The 23,703-nt window shown below is 47.6% G+C and overlaps 1 protein-coding gene across 1 annotated transcript in view; it reads right to left on the reverse strand.

Annotated features, from left to right (window-relative positions):
• Window positions 1–23,234, reverse strand: part of LOC125536955 (UPF0613 protein PB24D3.06c) — a 48,885-nt gene extending 25,651 nt beyond the window's left edge. The window contains exons 1-6 of the mRNA XM_048700249.1: window positions 22,835–23,234; window positions 20,625–20,701; window positions 11,099–11,204; window positions 6,869–6,961; window positions 6,726–6,791; window positions 6,346–6,491 (exon numbers count right to left, since the gene is read on the reverse strand). Coding sequence (XP_048556206.1) covers window positions 6,346–6,491; window positions 6,726–6,791; window positions 6,869–6,961; window positions 11,099–11,204; window positions 20,625–20,701; window positions 22,835–23,080 — 734 coding nt within the window. The 5' untranslated portion in view covers window positions 23,081–23,234. The remainder of the gene's footprint in view (window positions 1–6,345; window positions 6,492–6,725; window positions 6,792–6,868; window positions 6,962–11,098; window positions 11,205–20,624; window positions 20,702–22,834) is intronic.
• Between the last annotated feature and the right edge of the window lie 469 nt (window positions 23,235–23,703).

The following is a 23,703-nucleotide window of genomic DNA, read 5'->3' on the forward strand; positions in this document are numbered from 1 at the left end:
TGTGTTCATCCCAAGCCCAAATCTACCACGGTTGACCCCGGACTATCCAGACACACTCCCGGACGATCCGGTCATTTACTCGGATGATCTGGAACTCCACCTAGATCATCGGCTTCGGCTGACGAAACTGCATTTAGAAAAAAACAAAGATCGGCCACCACAAATTCTTCCGCATCCTCAGCCACCTTTCCACCACCATTAGCCTTCCGTAAAAGCCCCACTTCGACCACACCAACCACATCTTCCGCTACCAGCCCAATTTGACCCATTTTCTTTGAGATTTTGAGTTGCGTTTCCGTTTCCTAAGATGTTTCGGCTAATTAGGGATGGTTCGACATCAACAACACCGCCACTCATCATCACCACAGATACGACGTTGACAACGACCCCTTTCACCACTTGACACAACAATTGTAAGCAATGGCGGTAACTTCGACGACTTCATTGTACATTTTCTTGCCATTGCATTGATAACCCCGAGCCGTTTGCGAAGCTTGCCCACCGGGACTAGCCATTTGAGAATTGTCGGGCCACGTTACTTGGGCACTTTAGTGATACATACGCCGCATAGCTTCCTAGCGTGCTCATATCTTGTTATCATCTCTTGTGTCACAAGTTACTCCCGTGCATATATCATTGCTATCTTGGATCGTGCATTTCGCGTAAGTGGCAAAAACACTATACATAAAAAAACAAGCTTTTAAGCAAAAGAAAAACAAAGCAAAAAGCTTCTAAACAATAGCATCGAGCCACATTGCATGCCATTGATCATCACAGACCATATATACATTAGCATACTTGGGATAGAAAGACGACACGTTTTGTTTCTCATAGGTTGTGCACAAGTACGTATCTCGCCCATTCGAGCAATCGTGCTACCGTCTCTTCTAGTATTCATGCAACACAAGCTTTTTCCATGGTAACACATTTTGTGCTCATTCCTTGGTTGTGCAAATCCCATTTACCTTCCGTGTGTTAGTTCTAAGTGATATCATAGGTTTTGATTTATTTGCTTTGCATGTAATTTGTGAATCTTTTTCAACATTATCAATATCTTGACTAACACTTGCTTCAATTTTGTGCCACTCATCCTAATCAAGCTCCTTGATAAGCATTACTTGTGTAGGTGCGAGATTGATAAGATCCGGTACCAATTTTACTATTTCTACATACACACATCCGGTGCTTAAGAGTCCCCGCGTCGCTCATGCCGGGCGACTCGGGGGAAACCCCAGCCGCCGCCGGCTCGGCCCCCACCTCCCGCCCATCCCCGTGTCGCCGTCGCCGGAGGGCCGGCCGGCAAAGCCGCGCCGGGCCCTGGGATGGCGGCGGCGGGGCCTTTCTCCACCAACCCTCTCCCTCCACCAGCACCCCCCACCCCCGGATCTGGTGCCTGCGGCGGCGGCGGCCTCCTCTGGCGATGCGGGCGTCCCCTCCCCCGATGGCTCCGGCTTGCTGGCCGCGCTGGTGCCCACCCCCTGCCCCGCAGGCCGCGACTTCCTGCGGCTGCTCTGTCCGGCCCCAGATCCGATATGGGGATCCACTCCGGCTAGCTGTGGTGCTCTCCGGCCGGGCGCACTCTGCCAACTGCGTACCCCCTCCTCCGACCCCCTCCCTTCGAGCTCCGGGCCGGCCTCCTCGTGAGGCAGTCTTGGAGGCGGCTGGCTGCGCCGGCGGTGCCAGTTTTTTGCTGCGCTTCGTCCAGATTTTGGCTGTGCGCAAGTTTCCCTCGTCTTCCACCCGGCAGGAGCGGCTTCAGCCCGGTGGCCATGGGCCTGCGCCTCCTCCTGTGCTCCTGGCAACCGGCGCGGCTTCGGACCTGGCGTGCCCTAGGAGCTGCGCTTTCTGACTCCCTTGGCTCGCTGGCTCCTCGGCGTCTCCGCTTCACCACCACCCTGTCGGTACCTGGTTGGCCATCCATCCCGGCGCATCTTCGCCTCCGGTTTGCTTCAGGAGCTGCGTCCCCTTCCGGCTCCTTTGGCACGCTGGTGTCCCTGCTGCTCTGGTCCCGGCGGCCTGTATCTGCGCTCCCTTCCAGATCATGGCTCGTCCGCGGCTCCGGCCACCGTCGCATCCCCGCCACCTTTCACTAAGCTCAGCCTCGCAGCCTTGTCCTCCTCCGAAGCTCGCGCGTCCAGCGGCGCCCGGTGCCTCCTTCGGCGTCGGGCGCGGCTCCCCCTCCTGCGGTCGCTGCTCTGGCGTACGCCTGACTGCCTCATTTCCGATATGTGCTCCGACGGCTTGGGATTGCTCGAAATTTGGCCAGGGCGAAATCCCTGCAGGTTATGCTGGCAGCGACGACATCCGTGGATGTCGTGCCCTTCTTGAAGGCGCTGCCATGGCCATCTTCTGCGCCCCTCTTCGAGCTTCAGGGGAAACTCTAGGTCCGTTTTTCCGGACCGGACGACGACAGCGTCTCGGTGTCGTTCTCCTTCGTGAAGGCGTTGTCTTGTTTTGCTCGGGGCGTCCTCGGTGCTAGTTTTGGAGAATTGGTAGTATGGTTATTAGCTGGATAGCTTCTCTAGTCGAAGAGTTTTGCTGTGTTCTTCTTTGTTTGGGTCGAGCATCTCTTGTCTTTACTCATCGGGCACCATGTTCACGCCCATTGCATTCGTGTCATGTGTTGTACCACATCATGTACTTATTCTATCTTCTTCTATCAATGAAATGATACGCAATCTTTGCGTATTCACCAAATTTTTTTTTACTATTTCTATAATACCATATTGAGTGATCATTGATCCATCTTCAACATCGGAAAAGGTAAATTTGGTATTGTTCTTCTCAATTTTTCACTCACATTTGCTCGGGCCTTGTGATGGATAGCCCAAGCACGTCAAACCCGCCCTTCGACGACAACAAAGGCGCCGACAACTTCGTCACCAAAACTCACCACTTTGCTCTACTACAACGAGCCATGCATCAAGCAAATGAAGCCTTGAGTGATCGCATTGATTAATTCGCAACCGACTTGCGCCAATCCGAAGCAAGAAATCGGGACTATCTTGACGCGAAGTTGTCCACTCAAATGGAAGAGATTCGTGCAATCTTGGTCACACACACCTCTTCAACATCTTCATCATCAAGAAGGCAACATTCAAGCCACCACTCTTCAGACACCTCTTCCGATGCAAGTCTACCACGATCTCGTTCTCATCTTCGAGATGACCATCAGGCTTCACAAAACCCATTCCATGGCAATGGATTACAAGACCACCTCCGTGAGCGCGAACGACGTCGTCGACAAGAACAAGACGCCCTTGAACAAGAGCAAGAGTGACAACGTCAACGCCATAAAGAGCAAGACGACGACGTCCTACGGCAAGAACAACAACGCCATGAGGACCAAGCGCTTGAAGCACAATGAGCTCTAAGCGAATCCACTTGCGCCATGAATGAGCGCAATAAAAGAGTGCGTGAACAAGAACAAGCTCTATGACAAGAGCGACAAGATGAAGATGTTCGCAATGAGGAACGCCATGAAATGAGGCAAAGAGCAAGAATCCCTCGGCCCCGACATCAAGCTAGTCATGAGAAGCAAGAAGTTCAAGAGCCTCCTCCACGCCAAGAGCGACATCACTATCGCAACCATCATAATGAGGAGCAACGCTATGACAAGCTCAAGTTCACCATGCCTAAGTTCTCCGGAACCACGAACCCGGAAGACTATCTCTAATGGGCCTTAAAAGTGGACAAGATATTTTGTCTTCACAACTATGAAGAGGAAAAGATCGCGATGGCCTCCCTTGAGTTCCAAGACTATGTTCTAATTTGGTGTGAACAAGTTGTTGAGACGAGAAGGGAACAAGGCGAGCCACCGATTTCTACTTGGAATCAAATTAAGGAAATCATGAGAGCTCGCTTCGTGCCTACACACTACAACCGTGATCTCTTCAAGAAGCTCCAACTTCTCAAACAAGGCACAAAGTCAGTTGAGGACTACTACCAAGAGATGGAGATTGCCATGATACGAGCAACGTAAAGGAAGACGAGGAGCAAACAATGGCGAAACTCTTGAATGGCCTCAACCACCAAGTCAAGAAAATTGCGGATTTCCAACAATATTCCAACCTCCTCGGGCTCGTGCACCAAGCAACCAAAGCGGAGCGACAGGTGCAAGATGACTACAAGTACTCCAAGTACTCATCAAGACCTTATGGCTCCAACATTCAAGCTTCTACAACTCCGGCGCCTACAACGACTCGAGCTACACCCACTAGCAGTGGAACCTCAAGCTCCAAGCAAACCTACGACATCTTTTTGAGTTGTCCCTCTACAGGCAACTACAAGCCAAGAGCTTCATCATCTACAACTCCTCCAACGGATGCTATCGCCGAGACAAGTTTCATCTAATGTTTCACTTGCAAACACCGTGGCCACAAGACATTCGAGTGCCCCACAAGACGCACCATGATCGCCAACGATGACGGCACCTATGACTCTATGAGCGATGATGAAATGGAAGCCTTTAGCAATGTCCACATTTCTCCCAGGTAGCTACACGCAGCAGTTAGCTTTTCTCCTCGAACAGCCGCCCGCAGCAGCAATGTCCCCTTCTTCTCCCCCTGGCAAGCAGCTGCACACAATAGTAGCTCCCAGCCTATGTTTTTAAGGCGGTAAAGCGTCATAAGGCGGAGGAGGGCTGCTCTGACGCCTAAGCGCCAAGGCGAGGCGGTAAGGCGAGGCAAGGCGACGCCTTAAACATTGCAGGAAAAGAGTCATCAATAGGTCTGCACATATTAATACTAGAAAAAGAGCAATGGCTGAGAGATGGGCCACTACTTATGCACCTCCCAGTGGCCCAAAAGCCCATCTAGTGGCCATATACACCCCCGTGACCTAATTCCACTATCTCTTCCCTTCTTTCCCACCACAGCCGCCACGAAGCCACACCCTTCTGGTCCTCCCTCCCTCCTCCAGTCCCCTCTCCTCTTCATGGCCCCACCCTTCTCCCTCACAGCAGCAAGCCCCAGGAGCTCCCAGTCCTCCCTCCTCTTCATGGTGCCGGGAGACAGCGGGGCCGTCATCTCCAAGCCCCAGGAGCAGCCAGAACTAGGGCAGCCACAGCCGTACACTTCATGTCTGTCTAAGGCGGGGTAGACGCCTTGCCATCCTGGGGCGCCTTGACGCTTAGGCGACGACTAGGCGACGCTTAGGCGACGCCTAGGCGACGCCTTAAAAACATAGCTCCCAGCAACAGCAGCAGCTCAAACCGCTGCCTCTCTTCCCTTCCCAATCAGCAGCAGCCAGCAGACACAGGAGCAGCACCCCTCAGTGGCAGCAGCAACGGCAGTAGCAGTGCATTCTAGCGAATTCAGCAGCAGCAGAGCCGCATCTCATCTTCCTCCTCTGTCGCGCAGCCACAGAGGTACCAGCAGGCAGCAACTGCACTTGACACCCGTGCCAGCCAGCACTTTTCCTAGCTCCAGCACCGCCGTCCATGCAGCTCCCGTGCATACAGCTGCGCCCACGACTTCCCCGCTTGCAACAAATCATCACCGACAGCCAAGTCAAAAGTACAAGAAAAAACATCTCCCCATACACTACCACAATCCAAATTCTTCCTTACCCAACGCATCACCCTCCATGCCCCCACTGCCGGTGTGGTTTTCATGATCTGCACCAAGTTCCTGACAGATGTCAAGTGGGATGTGCTGATGCTCAGGTGGGCGCCTGCTGCTGCTGCTGCTCCTTCGTCTTCCCCGGCACTGGCCCAAGCTCACAGCAGTCGTCTGATCCAAGATGTGCTGCTCTTCTGGCCACCATCAGGACCAAAGCTTGAAGTGGTGAAGGGAGGAGGTTGTAGGCTGTAGCCTTCTTCAGGCCACACACTGCGCCACGAGGCATTTGCTTTAGTCAGTCCTGCTGGACAAGGCCATCTGTCATGGATCAAGTGATCACAGAAGTGCCCATCCAGCTCCCGACAGAGACAATGACAGCAGCACCCCTCTCTCTAGCTGTGCCTTTCGGTCTCATCCAACTGTGGTAGTTGGCGGGTTAAGGGTTCGGAAAGAGAAATCGTTTTCTACTGCATGTGACCGGCCACAAGGCTGAGGTTGCCCTTTGCTGAGGTCAGCCTTAAGACTTACCCTTACGCCACAATGAAGATAGCTGGCATAAAGCCCTGATGGTTGGGCTTATTTTTGCCTTGGGAGATACTCAAAGTATGACATGACCATGGTCATTAACTCATGCTCATCTAACTCTTTATGCAATTCTTGAGCATATATAGCTGTCATATGTATCATTAACAATAGTGGTACCTCTAGTAAACTTTCATAATTACCTACGGGTACAGAGTACTGTAACTATGAACTTGTGTAAATTGAGCATGAAAATTAGTACCTGTAGGCAGTAATTGGAGCGTCTGAATTTGCTTCTCTGGGCATCAAATCCATTCCACGGCCCGCACTAATCATTTTCGCTGCCAGATCTATCATTTCTCCTGTTTCTGGAAGAGTTGCCCTATACTCCCTGTCACTTACTGGGGCCTGAATAAAAGATCATTGTAGAATTTCTATCAAGATACTATTAAGGTGTTAAATTAATTACAGCAAAAGCAATTATTATCAACACTTTACAAGCTGATCAGTTGCTTCTGTCCTTAGGGGTGAGAATATCATGTGCAATACTCGGGGAACAAGAATATGGACAGGAATACTCGGAGAACAAAAATCCTTCTGTGCAATACTCGGAGAACAAGAATATGGACAGGAAAATTATACCTGCAAAATTACCCCAGAAACTGCTTTGGAACATGCAAAGTTTGTCTGCATGTAATGTATAATATCCTGGCATTCATAAAAGTGTCTATGTTATCTCATACTGTAGACCATAAAATAGTGCAGTATCTACTGTAACAGCATACCTGGCAACCAGTGCTGTGACCGAGCAGTATTACTCCTTCAGAATTATCTTTATTTATCAAGTAGCCGATGAGCTGATCAAGTTCCAATGCATCCTTGCAAAAGAAAAAATACAATCAACACATAGACTAAATCAAGCAAAGAGAAGCAAAAAGGAAAAATCAATCAAACGTTAATCCAAGCAAAACTGGTTGTATCACTACTGCCATTGATTGTCCTCATGTATTCTTATCATGCTGCATTGCACTAAAAAAGTCAAAGGTAAAATCAGAAGGTTTGATGAATAATGCAGTATGTCATCAACGCAACTGTCATATAATGCTTTTAGTTCATACGCCAAAATAAAAGGCATCTTCTATTGCAAACATGACCAGGGAGCGTTCTCCCCACGATACCCGATTTCTATTTTTACAAACGTCCCACCCATGGTTCTGAACTGAAATTCATATTCAACCAAGATTCAGGAAATGGCAGGTAAGTTCTCCCCACGATACCCGAGTATAAACATTTTTCGGTTTAAGAGAACAGCTCATAGGTAGGCTCTGACCACCTAGCCTTCCAAAACTATTTACAACTTTATACAGTGAATCCTGGTTGAAAGAACATGCGGTGCCCCCATGTTTGGTTTTGGTAGTTAATGACAATCTCTATGGTTGCCTTGAGTTATATTTGAAGGATTTGTCCATAAGCTTTTCTTAAGTCCATGTGTTGGTTTCAAGGAGTTTATGTGATGACCAAAGTGTTATTCAAGGAATTGTCCAGAGATTGGTCATGTAGAAGACATGATACAAGGTTGATCAAGACCAAGTCAAAGAGTGAATCAGGTTGATGTACCGAGAGGGATCAAGTGATCCCATGGTATGGTAAGCATTGTCCATTACGCTTTGTGTACTAACCCATGGTCTACGTGAGAGTTTTTATGTGGGGTTAGGCATGTTTCCATGGGCTTGCGTCAAGAGGAGTTCTCATACAACCCATAGAGGATGACATGAAGTGGTGATCGTCATCAAGATTGTAGTGTGCAAGTTCAAGTGGAGCATCACGAAGAGATCATGCTTGAAGCTTGTCGTCCATTGTGGTGACAATGGACTTGTGAAGATGTTCCAAAGTGTGGCTCACCCATAGTGGAGTATGGGGGAGCAATCTACTAGTCTTCATCAAGCCAACGCAATCAAGAAAGGTGGTCCAACTTGAGAGAGTTAAGATCGTCATCATCTAGCTCAAGTGAACTATGTTCAAGGCAAAGGTTTGCCCGTGATAGGATTTCTATTTTACCGGTCTAATGGTGGTAGTTGGGAGACCGGGTTATAGGATCGATTGCCCTACTATTAAGGGGGGCTCTCAAGTTGGTAGCTTGATCATATCGTTCGTAGAGAGCTCAAACCATTGCATCCTTGCATCATCTTTCTTGGTTCTTGTTTGGTGTTTCTCTTTGTGAGTTTTAGAGCTTATGGTCATCTTCATGACAAGCTTGAGTTCATCGAAAACGGAGTTCATATATGCATCGTCTATGATGTTTCAGGTGTTGGAGTTTCTGCCGGTTCTTCATTCATAGAAGTTTCACATCTCTATATCTTAGGCATACTCCCTCTACCACTTCTTACTATAACCGGTCGCTGTTGGATAGTATTTTTCGTCATCTATCCAACAAGCTTGAGTTTGCTCAATTCGGAGCTCATTTACAGAAGTTATGGCAGTTCAGGCTTTCCCGCATCCATCTGTTTTGCTTAGGCCTTTTGTTGCTCTCTAGCGGTAGTACCACCCTGGACAGCGGTAGTACCGCTTGCGCGGTACTTCCGCAGTTCCAGTGTCGTTGCTTAGGCCTTTTGTTGCTCTCTAGCGGTAGTACCGCCCTGGGCAGCAGTAGTACCGCTTGCGCGGTACTTCCGCGGTTCCAGTGTCGCGGGCACTACCACTTTTTTCGGCTTCTGGACTCTTTATCACTTCAGCGGTAGTGGCGAGCGGTAGTACTGCTCTAAGCGGTACTACCGGCCAGCCACTACCGCTGCTACTTCCACCTATTTTATCGCCTCTGGACTCGTTTTCCTCTCTACGGTTGTAGGGCGGCTGTAAGGGGCGGTAGTACCGCTTCTCCCCTGTATACTGCAACCTCAACGGTAGTACCGCTCCGGCGGCACTGCCGCCTCCGAATGCTTCTTCTGTGCACTATACTCCGGGTACTTCCACCCGAGCGGTAGTACGGCTTCTGTGCGTCCAGTGCACATAACGATTGGATTTGGGGAGGCCTATAAAAGGGGGTCTTCTTCCCCAATGATTCTTATCCTTTGAGCTCGTGTTCTTCCCCCATTGTTGAGCTTCTTCGAGCTTGCTATCTCTCAATCCCTCCTAGTTTTGGGGGAAAAGAGAGAGGAGATCTAGATCCACATTTCCACCAATCACTTTCTCCTCTATGTGAGGGGAACCCCTTGGATCTAGATCTTGGAGTTCTTAGTGTTCTCCTTGTTCTTCCTCTCATTTTCCTCCATAGCTTTCGTTGCTTTGGTGGGATTTGAGAGTGAGGGACTTGGGCACTCCGTGTGCCCTTGCCATTGCATTAGTTGCATCAGTTTGAGTTCTCCACGGCGATACGTGGAAGTGAATAGTTGAGAAGCTTATTACTCTTCGGTGCTTGGTACACTAGAGCTTGTTCCTCTTGGGTGCTTGGGCGCCCTAGACGATTGGTGGTGTCTCGGAGCTCGATCATTGTGGTGTAAAGCTCCGAGCTTGCGTCGGGGTCTCCAATTAGGTTGTGGAGATTGCCCCGAGCAATTTGTACGAGTTCCGGTGACCGCCTCCAAGAGTTGTCAAAGTGTACGGGTTCGGTGACCGCCCCCAAGGGTTGCCATTTGTACGGGTTCGGTGACCGCCCTCAAGGGTCCCTTAGTGGAATCACGGCATCTTGCATTATGCGAGGGCGTGAGGAGATTACGGTGGCCCTAGTGGCTTCTTGGGGAGCATTGTGCCTCCACACCGCTTCAAACGGAGATTAGCATCCGCAAGGGTGTCAACTTCAGGATACATCGTCGTCTCCGCGTGCCTCAATTATCTCTTAACCGAGCCCTTTACTTATGCACTTTACTTTGTGATAGCCATAGTGTTTCATGTTATATATCTTGCGGTCACTTAGTTGTCTGTCTTGCTTAGCATAGGTTGTTGGTGCACATAGGTGAGCCTAGTTGTTTTAGGTTTTGTGCTTGACAAATTAAACACTAGTTTTATTCCGCATTTGTTCAAGCCTAAACCATAATTATTTTTGAAGCGCCTATTCCCCCCCCCCCCACACACACACACACCCTCTAGGCGACATCCACGATCTTTCACCGGTAAGTTTCACAGTACCAATGGTACTTTGTGTTTCTGCTAGTTATTTTTATGTGTGTGAATTTTGAAGGTAATAATGTGTCAGGCTGTAGAAGTGTGCCATGCTGACTATGTAGTAACCTTCCCCTGTTTCTTCGTGCCAGATCTAGTTTAAACCGTCGATTGCCTATCCAGTGGCTCTCCCTTGATGATAACGGTTCGCCACTGGTGCCGCTGCTCACCTTTTGATGCTTCATCCTAGGGCTCCAATCCTTCGACCCATCGTTGTTTACTTTCCGACAAGCGCATGTGCGCAGTGTTGCTTTTCTTCAGTCTTTGTGTTGTAATGGCTATAAAGCCTCCCCTCTTTCTCCATTTTGGACACGCTGAATGAAATCGAGTATAAACCCTAGCCGCCTGTGGCGTGCTTCTCCTACTTTCCCCTTTTTCAAGGAATACAAACCCTAGGTTGATTTCCTCCAAATTCTCTCTGAAATTGCTTGGTTGATTGTTAAAATTTAGTTAAGTCTAGTCCAGGTCTTGACACAATGAAATGTTGATTCTCCTATGCATAAAATTTGTAGCTGACATTTTTCCATGTGATAGAGTTCATACAAAAAACCAAGGGGACTTCAAAAGGCTCTCAAAGGGTCAAGTTTCAAGAAGCAAAAACAGGTTACACTTATAGAGTTGTATAACTTAAGAGCAACTCCATCGCATAATTCAAAATCCGATTATCAAGAATATCTGCTGTACTGAAGGAGTAAAAAGGCTTTTAAAACACAGAACCTCAGATCCTCTTTTATCATGTAATAATGAGAACACCTCAAGGATATTGGTCTATTCATGCTTTGCTACAATTCAGAAAATGTTATTCTATTTGATACAAGGATGAACAAGCTGATGTAATTATTGACTAGTAAAGAACATACTTGCTCCAAGCTGGAAATTCCGTATCCAGTATATGATGAAGAAAGTAATGGTTGAACCAGTGACCATTTCTCAACCTCCAACGCAAGTGACAATGGTTCCAAGTAACTGTTAGGTTTTCGAAATGGATTAGTGCTATAGAATCAGACTTAAGTGTTATATAAATAATCAAATAAAACAGATAAGTTTTGCATTATGATAATATATTTCTGAAAGCGTGTTATGATCAATTTGTTCCATCAGTCCACCACCACCTCCTTGAACATGCATAAATTTGCTGACACTTTGCCGTGGTTTTGAGGCTGTCTCACTTTGAAAGATTTCTGTTAACCGGGACCAAAACAAATTCTAATACTCCCTCCATTTTTATATACAAGGCCACAATCAAAATTATAATTTGCAACTATACAAGGCCACAAACACTAATCGAGACAAACTGATGGTATTTGCCTCGTACTAGCAAAGGGGGCATTAATTATCCCTTGCATGCATGTGGGTGTGAGAAGGTTGGCTTGCATGAGCCTCATTAATCAACCAAAAGGAGTGAGAGCATTGGTTTGTTGTAGGTGGGATAGAAAAATATGCATTAATTAACACGACAAACAAGGAGACAAGCTAGCTTGCTAGTATATTGCCTTAAGCACACATTTACTTTTGCCTTGGTACCTGTAATATGGGTTTGTGGCCTTGTATACAAAAATGGAGGGAGTAATTATCTTTGGTTAGACTGACAGGGCATTAGGCATAAACCCCATACCACGTGTGATGCTTGGAATTTCTAGCACCTTGAGCAACACATATTTTGCCTTAAATGTTGGGACAAGGTCAGCATTGTAAAGAGTGTTTTTAGTTGACAGAAGGCAGCATTTAGATAACGCAAGGCCAGAAATAAGAAAAACCAAGAGATAAGTAAAGGATGCTAAACTTATTGAAGCATAAAAATGACCAAATGAACACATACTTTAACAGAAGCTTGCCCATTACATGCAGTAGTTAAGTTGAGGGCACAGTTATCAGAGATGATGATTAATACGCTAAAATGAACTACTTGCAAATAAAAAAAATGTTTTATGTCAGCAGTACAACAAATAATGGGGCAAATACAATTTAGCATAACATGGCTATGCTTGGTGTCAGGCTTTGATGGACAGCATGTGCCAGTAATAATTAAGAAAACAGAATCATATATTTATCACTGCCAAGACTAACAGAGGTGAACATAGTAGAACACAAGGAAGAAAGAAAGTTACAAGAATAATGTTTTCAATTATAAGCATGTATCATCGATTAACAATTGGCATGGAGCCAATCATAAAATGCATAACTGGGACATGACCCTGGATGGTACCCTATACCCAATGATTGGGTTAGAAATATCTCTGCTTGTAATGACCTACCCCCTTGGGCCAACAAAATGGAAGAATCTACTACTGACCTAACCCTATTACTGAAAAGTAGATAAAAGTAAACAACAATATTCTTCTATGCTTTATTGAGGGGTCGGCCCCTTGTATAGTAGACAAGACATGACCAACAAGCCGGTAAATCTATTGATCTATTCAAACTCTAATACAATCTCTAAACTGACTGGACTCTTTCCTAATAAAGATGCTTAATCAACTAGGACTCTAATTAAGGGATAAGACTCCATGTTTGATGGACTGGTCCACATAGCATCTCTCCCTTCCTTGAAAAACAGCTTGTCCACAAGCTGTAGGTTGTCAATTGCCTCCCAGGGGATCTTGGCCTCTGATGTAGGGGTGGGCATAAAAACCGATGAACCGAACACCGAACCAAAGCCGAAACTGACAAAACCGAATTTTCAGTTTTTATAATAGTATAAATAATTTTGGTTTTTATTTCCAAAAGCCAAAGTAAGTTCGGTTGATTCGATATTTATCTCGGTTAGCCGAAATCATGCCGAACTATACCTGAGACAGAACACAGACTAACGTGGAACACTCACCCAGATCGAAGGAATGTCGCTCTCCACTTCTCCCGTACCCAACCACTTCGCTACCATCAAAGCCATGGCGACAAGCAGAAACTAGGACACCACTTTTTTGGATCATGGGCTGGGCACTTATATGAAACTGCCCCCTTGCATGAAACTGCCCACGTACGAGAATGCAAATAGCCGATCGGAAACTTTAGTCCAACCTCGCATCGCTGAGGAGATAAGGCAGGGACATCCTGCTATATATAAGAGGTTGCTCTCAGCAGATTTGGTAAAGGCAAGGTCTGTCCGGTAGAAACCAAAATCACACCAAATAAGTTCGTTAACCAAACTTTCGGTTAGTTATTTTCAATTCCCATTTTCCGTTTCTAGCTTAGCTAACCGAATTTGAAAATAAACAGAATGATAGAAACCGAATTTTCGGTTTATACCAAATGCCCACCCCTACTCTGATGACTATGACCAGATGTGGAACTATCTTGGTCGTAGTCATCAGCCACGATTAAGAATAGTCGCGCACACCGGTGACCCCGAACATAAATCTCATCGCTGTTGAAGCAAAGATCCTGACGACGACGTTCTACTAACTCAGCTGGAGTGAGGCGCCGAACCAGCCGTGGCAGGGTTGGCTCTGCAGTGGTCGACGGCAAAACAGGTGCTAGTGGCGGTAGCGGGGACGGTATTGTAGTTGCATTGACCACGGGAAGATCGGAGGGGCACAAGGGCCCTGTAGAACCAGAAGCCTGGTTGGTGATGTTGTTGGAGGGAAATGCCACTGCTCATAGGCCTTCGCAAAGGAGATAGCGGTGTGGAGGTCAGGTGGATGCTGAAGCTCGACATCAATGCGAAGACCCTTGGGCAGCCCTGTTGTGTATGGAAACCGTTGTTGGGACGGTGTTAATGGCACATTGTTGCAGCACATGAGCGCTGTTAAGCTTCATGCACTAGGCAACGCAAACAAAAGGCCGAACTGATGGAAAGGGCTAGGCAATCCACATATGCACTTCAATACCCCCTCTCATGTGTGAAGCGGGAAATCACCGAGGATAAAGGTGCAAAATCCTGTGACAAGCAAGGTGAGGAAACCATGGGAGATGGCGGCGGCAGATCTGCAACAAGCGCTAGAAACCTGCTGGTGTAGTCTGCACCCGAGGAAGTGAATAGCAGACATGCCAACTCGCCCAAGGGATTGGCGTGGAGTGACGGACCAAACTAAACGTGGCAAGCTTCCTTGAACCACTCCCATGCCGGCATGCCGAATTCGTGCTTGAGCTGTAAGTACCAGAACTGAGCGCCGTACGTGAGGTGGTAGGCTGCAGTCCAGACCTTGTTAGCCTCGTCTGTGCGTTGTCCATGAAAAAACTGCTCGCACCTATTGAGCCAACCAAGTGGATTGACTAAACCGTCATATGTCAGGAAGTCAAGCTTGTGGAAATGAGGCACGCCTGAACCAAAATCTGGTCTGAGGTGATTGTTAGGTAGGGGTGGAAGGGAGCTGATGGGCGTGGTTGATCCATAGATGGGTATCCATGATCTAAAATCCTCTGGATGTGCATGGAGAATGTGATGGTTATGGCTAGCCAAGACGCCACCGGATAAGCCATAGAGTGCTTTCTCTATACAAGTTTATGACTCAGTTCGGGCCTACTTCTCCACTGCCATGATGACAATTGTGGGTGACGGTAACTCTACTTCATTCTGAACCGATAATTGGCTAGTAGGGAGATGGAGGCCCATTGCTGGCTTGGCCCCTAATCTTTTTGCTCTACTCCCTAAGCGAACCATACAGTGAAAGAGGTTGCTGGTGACCTCACGATTGCAGCCCTGGCTGAGTTCATAGACATTTGGGAATTGATGCAAGTTGTGCAGCAACAACCGGATGTGCAAGATGAACGCCGCTGAAACCGGATGTGCAAGATGAACACCGCTGAAAATTCAGAGTCTGGCCAGTTCTCAACCAGTTCGGCATATAAGGCCTTATTCCATGGGGTTGTTTATTTTGAGCCATGGAAGCTTATTTGGAAGTCTTGGGCGCCAAAGCAGTGTTGGTTTTTCCTCTGGTTTGCGCTTTACAATAGATGCTGGACTACCAACAGATTAATGCGAAGGGGTTTAACCCACCCGAGCCAATGCCCTATTTGTGATCAAGAGCCAGAGACGATCCAACAGCTTTTAACAAACTGTGTCTTCTCTAGACAAGTTTGGTGCATGGTACTTCCCTTCCTGTTGCTAGACAAGGCACACTTAGCACTTCTTTTTCCTCGCCTTATAATGAACTTGTTTTCTGCCGGTCAGCTTACCAACTTTGGTTGTCACGTCATTCTTGACGTTGACTCTTGTATTCATCAGGATCAGCGCACGTGTACCATGGTTGGGGCTGGCCCTCACCGCTGTGATTCTCAGTGGCTTTGGGAGTTAGACTGGCTTCACATTTCTTCCTCTTGCCACCACTATCGCCGGTCCCTCTGCTACCGTCGCTTCAGCTACCGGCTCCTTCCATCAGCAGCATCATCTACTCGGTCATCTTTGTGGTTCTCGGCAGGGTCTGCCTCAGGAGATGTCTCTTTAAAGTGTCAGGGTTGTAGGCTTGGCAAACAGATTCAGCTACCTTATCATACTAGTGAGTTAGTGTCTCAGCGTCCTTTTGATTTAGTTCATTCCGATGTAGGGGGTCCGGCTGCCTTTGCTTCGAAAGGGGCCCATCGATAGCATATCATTTTTTATACTCCCTCCTTCCATCTATATAGGGCCTAATGCGTTTTTCAAGATAGCCTTTGACTATTCGCAAATTTAATCATACATGAGATGTGTAATATGAAAAATATATCATTGGAAGCTCCTTTCACATATGAATTTAGTGGTATGCTTTGTGTAAGTTGCATGTCATATATTATTGCTCTAACATTTAGTCAAACTTAGCCTCGAAAAGCGCATTAGGCCCTATATAGATGGAAGGAGGGAGTAGATGATTTCTCTCGCTACACTTGGCTGTATTTTATGTCTTCTCGCAGTGTTCTTTCTATACATAAGTGTTTTGTTGCCATGGTTCATACTCAGTTCTCTATGCCTATTCATGTGTTTCATGCTGACTCTGCTGGAGAGTATATCTCCAAGATGTTGTGTGTTGTACTGTTGTCCTTGCTGAGCAAGGTACTCTTGCTTGGCTTTCTTGTCCTGGTGCTCACGCCCAGAATGGTGTGACCGAGTGTAAGCATCATCATCTTCTTGAGACAGCTCGTGCGTACATGATCATTGCCTCTCTTCCGCCTCACTTTTGGGCCGAGGTTGTTTCCACTTCTACCTATCTCGACATCACTATTCAGCTTCCCACTGCTTTGCAGGGTGGGTTTCTTTCGGGCGCCTTTTTGATCGTTCTCCTGATTATTCAGCGCTTTGTTTGGTTGTGTCTAGGTTCTTCTTCTGAACGCACCAAACTGTCCACTCAGTCTGTCAAGTGTGTCTTCTTAGGATACAGTGGTGAGCATCTGCTGTTGGGATCCTGTCGGTCGTCAGATGCGTATTTCTCCAGATGTGACTTCTGATGAGCCTCGTCCCTTCTACCTGCGTCCATCTTCTTTAACCTTTTCAATGGAGGATATCTCTTTCCTCACTTTTTCCGACACACCTATCACTCCTGTTGAGCCCTTGTTTACCCATGTCACTACTGCTTCTCAGACCGTTGAAGATCTGCCACACCCATCTCCTATGGTTTCCTCACCTTGCTTATCACAGGATTTTGCACCTTCATCCCCAGTGGCTTCCTCGCCTCCATCACCCGAGTATCCCAGTGGTTCCTCCTTGTATTCTTCCATCTTTTACTCACGGGTATACCCGTCGCTGCCTCTTGTGGATGAATCTACTGGCGCCATCTACTTCTGATGTGTCATCTTCCTCGTCAAAGCCTACTTATGACTTACGTGCTCATCTACTCCTCATGTTTGACCGCCTTGGTTTTTCTAGCGTCGACGCTGCTGTTCTTGAGCCAACTTCTTATTGTGATGTTGTTCATCCTAAATGGCAGCTTGCGATGGCAAAGGAGATTGCTACTCTTGAGCGCACCGGCACGTGGGATCTTGTTTCTCTTCCTCCTGGAGTTTGCCCATCACTTGTAAGTGGGTCTACAAGGTTAAGACTCGCTCTGACAGTTCTCTTGAGCGCTACAAAGCTCGTCTTGTGGCTCGTGGCTTTCAGGAGCTCGTGATTATGATGGGACTTTCGCTCATGTGGCCCATGTGACACTATTCGCAGACTTCTTGATGTGGCCTCTATTCGCCATTGGTCTGTATCTCAGCTTGAAGTTAAGAATGTCGTTTTCTTAACAGTGAGTTGCGTGAGGAGGTCTACATGCAGCCACTACCTATTCTGTTCCTAATGGCATGGTTTGTTGTCTTCGTCACTCCCTCTATGGCCTTAAGCAAGCCCCTCGTGCATAGTTTGAGCGTTTCGCCTTTGTGGTGATTGTCGCTGGTGTTTTGGCGAGCGCTCATGATCCTGCGTTGTTTGTCCAGCTTTCTCCTCGTGATCAAACTCTTCTATATGTTGATGACATGATCATCACTGGCAATGACCCTGAGTACATTGCCTTTGTAAAGGCGCGTCTTAGTGAGCAGTCTCTTATGGTTGTCTTGACCCTATTTGCTACTTTCTTGGGATTAAGGTTTCCTCTACCTCTGATGGCTTCTTTATTTCCCAAGAGAGGTATGTGTAGGATCTTCTTGCTCGTGCCGCTCTTACCGATGAGTGCAATGTTGAGACTCCCATGGAGCTCAATGTTCACCTCGGTGCTTTTGATGGTGATCCCTTGTCTAATCCGACACATCAGCTTGTGGGGAGCCTTTGTCTATTTAGCTACCACTCGTTCGGATATCTCCTATCTTCTCCATAGTTTGAGTCAGTCTACTGCAGCTCCCAGTATGGTTAACTATAATCCCTTCTTCGTGTTCTACGATGTCTTCGTGGCACGATCTCTCACAGTCTTTTCTTTCCCCGCTCCAGTTCATTACAGCTTCGGGCCTATTCTGATGCTACATGGGCTAGTGATCCCTCGGATCGCCATTCACTTTCTGCTTACTGTGTTTTTGTTGGTGGTTCTCTCACCTGGAAGACGAAGAAACAGATCGCAGTTTCCCATTCGAGTGCGGAGTTTGAGTTGTGGGTTGTGGCCCTTTTGACGGCGGTGACTTGGTTACGATGGTTACTTCAGGAGTTTGGTGTGTTACTACACCTACTGCACTCTTGTCTAACAGTACAAGTGTTGTCAGTATTATGTGTGACTATGTGAAGCATGAGCTCACCAAGCATATTGGTGTTGATGCTTCTTTTGTGTACGCTGGCATGCAGGACCAGGTGATTGCTCTTCAGTATGTGCCTTCCAAGTTACAGTTGGCAGATTTTTTACGAAGGGCCAGACTGATCCGCCCCGTGTTTGAGGGGCGGTGTTAGAGTTATATTATGTTCCATGTATAGCATGTGTATTTTCCCCGTTGTATGAGGGGTTTCCTGCGTATTTACCACCTTTCTTTGGCACAACAACACCCACCCTGCATTATATTAAAAACAGTGGGGCACATCCCGCCCCGCAAAACATTACATTGTCAGAGACTTGAAAGTCCCATAAAACTAAAGCAAGCTTATACATGATCCTGAAAATACACGTGTACACACTCCTAATAGGATAAATGTTGAGGATATCACTTATTGTTAGCATTTCATTCCGCTGGGGATTAGAGATTAATTGGAAATCGGTCGATTAATTGATTTTATCTGTTGACTACTAATCGGCCTGTTTTTGCTTGGAATTCCTAGGTTCCAAGCACTAATAAGGTAAAAATGGAAACAACCAGTCACTGTGCTCTATGCTTTTAAATAGGACAACACTACATCAATGCATAACTACATATTACATGTCAAACAATGAGTCAATGACAAATAGAATAGGACAACACTACATCAATGCATAACTACATATTACATGTCAAACAATGACTCAATGACAAATAGAATAGGACAACACTACAACACATGTCCTATCGAACGGGTGATGAAGTGTGACGTGCGGGAGGCTACCGAAGGGGAGCCCTATTTTGGGATTTCTAACCACATGGCCCAGCCTGATTAATCGCTAGATTCCTGATTAGTCGCTTGTCAGAGCGAGAAATCGGCCCAAATGATAAATAGCAAAGATAAGGTATAATCTTAGCGACCACCCACCGATAAGCAATAAATCGGTGAGTTGGACGATATTTTGAACATTAACACGTGTCTTGGATAACTCCACAGCTTGCCGTGATACATGCACACACGTCTGCTGACGAGCTCCTCCGCGGACCAACTCCAAGAACGGGCTCGAACGGTGGCCACCACCAGCTGGAGAAAGCATCTTGCAGACAGAAGGGCCTCCACTAGATCCGATTGGATATTGGAGGTTGCAGAAGTTGTTGATGCCTGAGAAGATGGGGATGCTCATGCACCAGCTGACGACAGTGTTGGACATGTAGAATACTGATGAAAGAGTTGAATGAGAAGGAAAAAAGCACTTGCTAGCGATCTGGGAGACACCCCTGAAATGGGCAGTGGATGTCGGATGCAACGCCGTTCAATACTAAGAGCCACGCCAGCCACTCAGATCCGAAACCCAGAAAGGGGCCTCCACTTATGGAGGTTGAAGAGATCTCAAGCAGGAGACTAGCAAGAGACACGGCAGGGATAGTCTTATGGAGATGCATAGATAGCACAAGGAAAGCATCACCCCCGCAAAGAAGATCAGATGGCAAAGATTGCAAGAAAACACCGGCACCTGACCTGATCTGGCCTGAACAGATTGCTGGACACCCATCTGTGAAGCACCACAAGCAGAATTTGGACATCGGAAGAAAAGGATGGGGTTAAGCTAACCCGGTGAACTAAACAAATGGAACCAGCAGCAGGGGCATGGGAAATTGTTGAAAGGGAGAGACCACGACTTGCCGACGGAAAACCCAACTCTCCAAAATTCAACCGCGAGGCAAGGGGATTGAAGGAGGGTTAGATCCGGCAAAGACAGTATAAGGGAGGTTATTTGAGAGGGCTACAACCAAACGTACCATGGAAAGGCCGAAAATGAGGATAACCACGGTGGCTGCAATGCCATGGACGTCAGAGAAACGAGCTCGAAGGTGCCTCCAAACCACCAAGAGGAAGCCCAAACTAACCATAAAGGATGCAAACCAAGTGGATCTACAAAGGGGAGGGTGGCACCGAGCTCCTCTCCCCTCCTTCTCCAGCGAGACAAACCAGCGGAGGAGAAAGGGAGAAGAGGCGATGGGGGAGCGGAGGTGGAAGACCGGAATAGAGGACTTGAGGAGAGAGAAAGAAAAGAAGAGAATGAAAGCGTCATGGAGTTGTTTACATATTTACCACCTGTACATGTACTATATATATTAGCCCTTGGCCCCAATGGAATACAAGTTGCTATTTCCCTAACAATGGTATCCTTTGGAGGAAAACAATGCTATGATCAAATATTTAATGGAACTATATAGCTAATAAGAGTGGCTGACTCTGCGTGAGACTTAAAAAGAAAAGCAACTTACTCAGTTGCTAAGAGCCCATCTGCCAAACCACCAATGAAAATCACCTGACGGGTAAAATCACGAGTCCTGAACGCAACCTGAAAAAGGGATGTCAAGTTATCACACAAACGCTGCAACAATAACAATAAACATAAAACAATTCATGAAGAGAATTTGTAGATGGAATCATGCAAACCACAATATGATGAGGGGTATCGAGAAATCAAAATAATATTAACAATTCATGAAGAGAATTTGTCGATGGAATAATGCAAACCATAATGTGATGAGGGGTATCGAGAAATCAAAATAATATTCTTTTTTTCTAAATCCCAGATAATATAACAAAAAATAAATAATGGACATGTGTATATGCTAAAAAGATAAAGGCTTCTAAGAGATTTCAGGTAGACACTGCCAGATGTAAAAAGTTCTTGTGCTTGAAAAAATCTACTATGTCATATGTTTACGACCAATCCTTTGTACACTATCATACCTCTTTTGTACAGGATAACTATCAGTTATGTTCTCAGAAAAAATACAGAGCATTGTACTCAAATGATAATCTGACCATTAAATATTTTTAACAACAACAAAGCCTTTAGTCCCAAATAAATTGGGGTAGGCTAAAGCTGAAACCCATAAGACATAAGCTGGAGAAAACAAGAAAAGGACATGCATAAAGGGTCTACATTGTATATTGAGTAGGCTTTCTTCCACAAGAAATGGCAGACACTAATGGACAAATCAACAAAAGGCATGACCATGCAATATCAGCAAAGGAATTAGGGCATCTCCAGCGTGGACCCCTACTCCGGCCTCAAATGTCCGGACAGGATTATCCAGACACTTTGAAGCCTCCGACACGGACCGTCAAGACGTCTTAAATCCCCCAGCCCGGCCCAAATCAAAGGGCTACCACGTCGGATCTAACAGTCAGAACCCATCGATTATGATCGCGGATCGCCGCCCCGCTCCCCAACAGGATTTCCCGCCGTCGCGTCGCCTTCCCAAAGCGATTTCCCTCCCGCACCCTCCACTTCCAGACATGGTTTCACTCCCCTTAAAACTGGATGTCGCTCCCCTCCCCTCGCCGCCCAGTCTCTTTGAAAGCCGCCATGGCGCCCCGCAACCATCACAATGTCAATCTCTTCATGTGCCCATCATGCCGAAGCCAATGGAGTGTGAGCCTACACAAAGGCGTGTGCCGCCCATCACGGCACCCGTGGCGCTCGCCGCCCATCATTTAGCCTACGCTGAGTATGAGAAGTGCAAAGTTCGTGATGCTCTCGATCGGGCGGAGCGGCACGAGACGGTCACTTAGGGAGAACTGCCACAACACCCACGTATATGCCGCGGAGGAGCCTGTCGCCACTCCCACGCCAGTCACCGCTCCAGCCGCCTCCAGTGATGCCCTCTCCGATGTGTCCGAGGAGGTAGCTTCCATGGCTTTGGACGTGATGATGATTGATTAGTCATAGTTTATTTTACTATCTATTTGTATCGCAAATATGATGTTGAACATCTAATTATATTGAAGATGTTGCATTTTGAGGAAAATTTGGGTGCTAGCGTTAGATGGTTGGCACCCGCCGGACTTGATTTTTACCAATTACACCAGAGCGTTTCCAAGGGTGAATCCACTTTGTAGTCATCGGAAGGTTTATAACTCTAGTTCTAGTGTTTGTTGTTGCTTGTTCAGAGGATAAAACAGGTTCTAAGATGTTGTTCCTGAGTCCCGGGATGACACCATCTGTTCGATGTTTTTGCCCTGCCCTTAGTCAGGAATAAAAAAGAACATGATGGCTAAGTCGGGACCACCAAAAGCAACCGAAAGCAAAATCACTCACCCATGTGGGTCGTGAAAGATTATACAAGCTTCCTTTTTCCTACAGGAATCAAAGAACCACACGCATCAACGTAGAATCCCACAAGCTAAAAAGCAGGACGCTGCAAATCCAAACAGGAGATCCCGCATCTCGAACACTAGGGGGAATCTCGAGTTCCAAATGCCACGCAGGTAAGAGGTACCATTCTAGAAGCATCCAGAACATCCGATCCAAAGAATTCCCACGCCAAAGGAATTGCGAAGCACTTAAGAGCATGCAGCTGATGAGCGGAACTGAATCCAACACCCCTGGGAAAAAGAAAAGAAAAACTCGAAACCGTCCATAGATCATCACTGCGAGCTACGACGAGAGGCTTGACGCACGAGAGAAATAGGCCCGTACCTGAGCGGACTTGGGCCCGTACTTGAACAGCGTGCCCTGGAGCTGCTTCCTGCGAGCGCATACGCCTGTGGTGGCTACAGGGGCAACGACGCCACCCTTGCCGCTCACGGCAGCAGGGGTGTCGGGAAGGGAGACGGGGGCGGAGGTGACGCCGCCGGCGGGAGGCATGGCTGAAGAAGGGGGATTACCGGATGCTGTGCGCACGATTCCGGAGAACCAGGAAGAGGTGGAAGCCGGCGAGGTCATAGCGGCCGCCGGTGAGGTCACGGCGAGGGCATCACGGGGACGGGAGGTGCAGCGAACTTGACGACTTGGGATCGGGGAGCAAGGGCATCTCCGAGGCGGGCACCATTCCGAACCTATCTGTCCGGGATATCTCGAGTGGGCACGATCTGAACCAGGGGCATCTGCACCCACTTGCCAAAAAATGCATTTTAAGTACGTTTTAAAATCTTAAAAAAAACAAAAGAAAATTTCATGCATACATATTCATAAATGTGTGTGCGCGATGACTCTATTTAAATATCGCCTTATCTTTAGTGTGGTAAGGTGGAGCACTGTAATGGCGAGCGACACACGCGACTCGCGCGGCGGCGCACACGCCTCGCGCGGTGGCGTGGACGGCGCTCGAGGCGGCGCTGGTGGAGCACACGGCGGTGCGACCCGCGCGGGGGGCTCGCGAGGTGCGGGTTCCGCAGGAGATTCGCGCGGCGCAGGCGATGCGCAGTGGCGGGTCTGGTTCGCATCGGATCTCGTGTCGACGAGGCGGATCTCGCTGGATGACGGCGTACTCTGGCTTCGACGTGAGGTGCTACGCATTGTCCTTCTTGACGATCGCGGGGAGACGGTGGATGTGCGGTTCCTCCGGG

The sequence above is a fragment of the Triticum urartu genome, chromosome 2 (genome assembly GCF_003073215.2).
Source record: "Triticum urartu cultivar G1812 chromosome 2, Tu2.1, whole genome shotgun sequence".
Classification (NCBI taxonomy): Eukaryota; Viridiplantae; Streptophyta; class Magnoliopsida; order Poales; family Poaceae; genus Triticum; species Triticum urartu.